General features: G+C 54.6%; 1 protein-coding gene across 1 annotated transcript; it reads right to left on the reverse strand.

Annotated features, from left to right (window-relative positions):
* Positions 1-322: 322 nt before the first annotated feature.
* Positions 323-3,774, reverse strand: LOC125515032 (protein SMAX1-like). The gene is made up of 2 exons (XM_048680442.2): positions 2,306-3,774; positions 323-2,198 (listed from the first exon to the last, which is right to left on the reverse strand). The coding sequence occupies exons 1-2, from the start codon at positions 3,529-3,531 to the stop codon at positions 503-505; spliced, it is 2,922 nt and encodes a 973-aa protein (XP_048536399.2). The 5' UTR covers positions 3,532-3,774; the 3' UTR covers positions 323-502.
* Between the last annotated feature and the right edge of the window lie 2,045 nt (positions 3,775-5,819).

A 5,819-nucleotide genomic window follows, 5' to 3' on the forward strand; every position in this document is an offset into this window, starting at 1 on the left:
GTAATATTTCGGCCATAGCCAAAATCATTGAGTTCCATTAAATTTTAGTGTTTCAGGTTTCAGTTTGGCAAGATGAAGAAAATACACCAGAATTCAGCTGAAATCCAACCAAATATTTCAAAATTTTATTGGAAAGTCCTGCAATAGTCATGTAACAAACCCCGTGTGTGTGTTTAGCATTTTTTATCCTTGAGAGAGCTTCCTAGGGCAATGGCAAGTGCGTGATGTTTTCACTTGAGTACCTAATATCGAAAAGTTGAGGGAGAAAACTTCCCCCTTAACCATGTTTTTCTAACTCTAATAATCCCTAGGGTTTCCTATGTAAGTTTAGCATTTTGGCGCCGATGTAGTTGAAATAAAACCGGAAATGTGAACATACAATTTCTAATCCCGTGCCTAATTAATCTCCGATGCTGAGCATTTACAAAGCACTAATGTACACCGACCATGATCATATTAATGACCAAACCAAAAAAACAAGGTGCTCGCCGGACTGCGCGCGTCAATTTCCGTCGACGGCGACCGTCACCGACGTCGGGAATAGTACATCGCCGTCCATTCTTCGACGGCCAATGCCTTCCACGGCCGACAAGCTCACCGTCGTTGCACCGTCGACGTCGCTGCTGCTCAAGCTACGCTTCAGCTGCCGTATGCTAGGGCACAGCACCTCGTCCGCCCACGACTCCAACGACGTGGCCGTGGCGGTCGACGCTCCTGCCGCCGTCCACGCGGCACCGGCCAGCCTGTCCAGCACGCCGGCGTCCATGTGCACGGACCACCCGCCACTGCCGGCGGCGTCGCCGAACTTGGCCGATACCACGTCGGAGACGCTCCGTTTGAGAGGCCCGAAGTCGACTGATCTGAACACCACTGTCCCGTCGACGGCTCGGATGAGCTCGTGCACATTGGACTGTGCCGAGCGCGTGCCGGCCGAGGGCGGTTGCGCGTACTCCTGCTCGTGCTCCACCGTCAGGTCGCTGGACGAGTTACGTGAGCCCTCGCCGCCGCTGTCCTCGCCGTCGTCGTCGATGTGATCGTCGCACATGGACAAGTTCAGGTCAAGCGGGAGCGGCTTGCGTGGTTTCACGCGCCGGTATCCGTCGAGCTCCTGCTCGGGCCTCCGCTTCGGCGTCGTGTGCCGCCGGACACGGAGCTCCAGGTTCCACGGCGAGTCGGTGGGTTGACCCGGCGCGGACGACGACCAGCTTGACATGACGATGAAGATGGCGCTGCCGAGGGCGACGTCTCGGCCGTGTGAGTCCGTGAGCTGGCCGGACTCGACGGCGTGCACGATGGCACCGTGCACGACATCGTCGGTGTGGTCGAGGTCATCGAGCACCACGACGCGGAACGGGTTGGCTCGTACGGTCTCAGCCACGCGGTCCAGCGCCGTCCTTCCGCGGCACGACACGACGGATTCTTCCCCGCCGTCGACGTCGCCGGTTGTTGCACAGCCGAGGCGCACAGTGACGGGGCCGGCGCCAAAGATCGCCACGGAGAGCGCCTCGGCCATCCTCCTCTTCCCGACCATGTCGGCACCGGCGAAGAGGACCCACGTGTCGGCCTTTGGCCCTACTCGTCGCCGCTTTCCGCCGCCGAACCTGGCCTTCACGATCGTATCAGCCACCGCAGCCGCAGCCTCCGGTTGCCATCTCACCGCCTCCGTGAGCCGTTTAGCGAGCACCTTTTCGTCCGTGTCCCATGCCGATGCTGATGCCGGTGCCGGCGTCATCGAAGGCACCAGCGTCCCCAGGGCGAGGTCGGTGTCCACCACCGTGCCTCTAGCCGGCGCCGATGGCCTGACCGGCAGCGTCGCATGCATGCTGCCGATAACACTCGCGCCGTTCCACTCGGAGCACGTAACCGCCGGCGGCCGGCCGTGGGAGTGCAGCTGCGCGCACCGGTCCAGCCACCGACGCCACAGCTCATCTGCGTCCCGCGCCTTGTCCTGAAAACCAACGATGGGCTGCGGCCGTGCGCTGGCCGGCGTCCCGATCTGCAGCCACCGCGACATGGTCTTCTCGGTGGGGTTGAGGGAGCTCGCCGCATCAGCACACTGCATGTCGGCGCGCTCCCGCTCGTAGCCGTCCACGCAGGCGTTGCACATGCCCGGCGCCGGCCTGTGCGTCGTTGCACCGGTCATCGCCGACGACAACACCTCCACCGAGCTACTCAGGATGCCTCGATTGACTCCAGCACTGTGGCATCAATATGACAGTTAATCACACACTCATGATTTGCCAAAAGAAAATCACATATACTCATGTGGGATTCGTGACATAATCAAGAAAGATTTGTCTACAACCTCGGAGAGAGCCCGAGCGACGGCGGCTGCGGTGGTCTCGGCGTGATGGGCACCGCCTGGATGTCCCACTCGCTCTCCAGCGCCGGGTGGTACACCTGGCACTTGAGATACGTGGCGCACGTCGCCGTGCCGATCACCCAGACGCGGCGCCGCTCGCCTTCGCCGCCGGAGTGCTCCAGCACGCGTGCCATCTCGGCCACCGCGGCGCGCGCCGTGTCGAGCACCACCTCCCTCCTCGTTTCCTGCGGCTCGCCGAAGGCGACCGCGCATCTTTCCTCCACGAGCCATTGGAGGTTCCCGAGGTTGACCACGACACCAGCGGTCTGTGACACCATCGCCGGTGCCAGTAGCTCCGATGTGATCGCTTCGCCGAGCTCCCTGATCTTGGCGACCAGCTCTGACCTATCCATGTCTGCCAGGTTGCCGAATTCGATGACCCGCGCATTGCCGAGGCGCTGGCGTTGGATCATCGCGACGACCTCCTGCACGACGGCGTCCACGTCCGCCGTGTCACCGACGAGCACCGGGTTGCGCTTCTTGGCCCTTTTCAGCACGTCCACGACCTTGGCCACCTCCTCGTCCCGGTTGATCGGCGCCTGCCGGTGCTGCAGCGACCTGGTGGCGCTGACATAGACGCCGGAGTCAGGGGCTGCGGGGTCGGAGAGGGACCGGAGCATGGCCGCCTTGACGGCGGTGCTGGAGAAGGAGGCCTCGCGCATGACGCGAGCCACGGACGGGTCGTCAAGGATGGCAAGCACAAGGTGCGGCACGCCGACGCGGTGGTCGTCGCCGCCGGCGGGCTCGACGGCGCTGCCGCCGATGCGGCGGTGGTGCGCGTACGCGCGCTTGAGCGCGGCGGAGAGCGCGTTGGAGAGCGGCGGGGGCTGCGGGCCGCCGCGGAACCCGGCGCCGTCGACATGGCCGCCGTGGTGGTGCTCCGTGGAGGTGGGCAGACGGTCAAGGGCCACCGCGAAGCAGAGGTCGAGCGCGCGGCACCGGAGCGGGTGCGGCGAAGCGAGGCCGGCGACGCAGGCGTCGCGGAGGAGCGGCGCCGGGCCGGAGAGCAGCGCAGCTGCCGCGTGGAGCGGCGTGGTGTGCGCGTGGCGGCGCCTGGACGCGTCGCCCGCGGCGCGGGACAGCACGGCCGCCGCGTCGGGGGTGAGCGGTGGGGCCGCGGCCGACGGCAGCGAGACGGCCGCGGGCGGTGCCGCCGAGTAGGCTCTCATGCCGGTGGGCGGGTTCGATGGGTCGGTCGGCCGGTCGGTCTCTGCTCGGTCTCCCTCGGCTGCTGGGGCTGAGGTAGCCGGGGGGTCGAGGTGGTGTTAGTTATAGGTTTAGCCGCGCCGGGGCACTGCGCACGCACGTCGCTGTGATGGCGAGTGGAGTTTGGTTCACCAGAGGAGAGGCGGGCGAGGTGAAAGGCGAAGGTGTGCGCGAGGAAGGGAGGGAGGTGCCGCTGGAAAAAGTGGCGGGGAGGAGACAGGAGGAGATTGTTTAAGGTGCAAGCATTTCTAAGTGCTTCTGGCAGGGTGGGGCCGAGGATCTTGTAGCTTGGATTTGCATCGACGTTCCAACCGTATCCTCTGCTCGTGCCCATGTATTCCTTCATTTCTTGCTTTTTCTCTGAATTCCTACAGTTTTTCACAAATACTATCAGATAACTGGGAGGGGCGTTTTGGCTCCCAGGTGAACAGTAAAGCGAAAAAAGTAATTTTTTAGAAAAAATTCTGAATTTTTTTGCGGTGGTTGTGTTAGTGTCGCAAGCATGCTTGACAATTTTCATGCAAAATGAAGCAGCATTGTTTCGCCGGTGAAAAATATAAATTTGATGTGACATCTGAGGGTAGCATTTGGTATTCAATTTTATTTCACAGACCAAAATGCTTAACCTTTTTGCCTCAAAATTTATACGTAGCATTTGGACTAAGGAAACATAAATTTTTTGTCTTGATTTTTTTGACATTCCAAAAATTATTTTTGGACCCGGGAGCCGAATTGAATTTCCGCAGATAACTTGTAAATTCTGGTTGCCTCCGTTCACTCACAAGCAAGTCGTACCTCCATCATGTACCCCTTAATATCTATCTATAGGTAGCTAATTTCTTATCCTTACAGATTCAAGGATTGATACTGTTGTTTTTTTAGTTGACTTGATGCTATTGTGATTTGTGAGTTTGGCATAATAACCAGTAAGATTTTATTGAGTTGATCTAGTACTTTGTAGCTTTATATCTTTGTACTAAATATGATTTACCAACTATTCCTTTAAATTTCATCACTATCGTGTCATCTCGCAAGTATGAACCCCATGGTGATAAAAAAGGAAAGTAGTGCATGAGCTGATATAATCATGGGGATGGGCCATTGATAAAGAAAAAAGAAGAATACTATAAACACTTATAATTCAGACTAGCTGACATTAGTTCTGTGGAGGATCAAAATAAAGTTATTCTCCAGATCAGAATGTTGACATCAATATGAATGAAAACAATGTGCGTGATCATGACCACAATTTTAATACCTGAACTAGTAAGTCTGCTAGTCTCAGTGAGAACCAAATTTTGGTAATATGTATGATTTTTGTTGTCTCGGGCCGTCCAGCCTCTGTTCGATTGCCATAAGCTGCCTATATCTCCGCTTTGTGGACTAGATGCACTAAAGGGATCTTTTCCAGGAGTACCTTATTTGGTAAAAACTTTAATTTTTTATGTTTGTGTCTCACACTTTTTATGTTGCAGAATTTTCTCACGAAAAGTAGAGAATGGACGGCTGATGGTAATCAAACAAAGATTGGATGGCCCGGGGACACCTAAATTATACATATGACCAAAAACAAGTTCTCGCCAAGACTACCAGACTTTCTAGTAGACGAATTGAAGTTTTGCTCATGATCACACACATTATTTTCATTCATGTTGATGTCAACAGTCAGATTTGGAGATTAACTTTATTTCCATCCTCCACAAGAACTATCATCAACTCGTCTAAGTTAAAAGTGCTCATAGTATTCTTAATTTTATTTTACCAATTGCTCATCCCCATGAATATATCAACTCATCTACTTCTTTCCTCTTTCCCCCCCTTCTTTCACCCTAGGATTCATGCTCGCTAGATGAACAATAGTGCTAAAAATAAATAAATAAGTAGTAAATATTTTTTAGTGCAAAGATACAAAGCTACAAAGTACTAGATCAATTCAAGGAAATCTTACTAGTTATTATGTCAAACTGCCAAATCACATTAGTACCATTCCTTGAACCTGTAAGGGAAAAAAGAGTTGCTTAGATAGAAACTAAGAAGTAGACGATGGAGGTACAACTTGTTAGTCAACAGAGGCAACCTTGTCCACGAATTTCTGAAAAAACTTGTTGCATCACAATCAAACTTGCCAGTGGCAGGAGAAGATAACAAAGATTGCATGGATCCTAGTTAGGACGAGAATCCTACACATCAAACCACTTCTCGGTTTGATCGGAGATGCATGCATTTGGGAGCAGAGAAGAAATCTTTTTCA

This window comes from Triticum urartu, chromosome 6A (genome assembly GCF_056163025.1).
Source record: "Triticum urartu cultivar PI428250 chromosome 6A, HENAU_Tu73, whole genome shotgun sequence".
NCBI classification, from domain to species: domain Eukaryota; kingdom Viridiplantae; phylum Streptophyta; class Magnoliopsida; order Poales; family Poaceae; genus Triticum; species Triticum urartu.

Excerpts from the sequence above, each read along its gene's own strand:
- LOC125515032 (XM_048680442.2), bottom strand. The coding sequence starts at position 3,531 with ATGAGAGCCTACTCGGCGGCACCGCCCGCGGCCGTCTCGCTGCCGTCG. Across the intron at positions 2,199-2,305 it reads TCGCTCGGGCTCTCTCCGAG|TGCTGGAGTCAATCGAGGCA; the intron begins GTTGTAGACAAA and ends TTGATGCCACAG.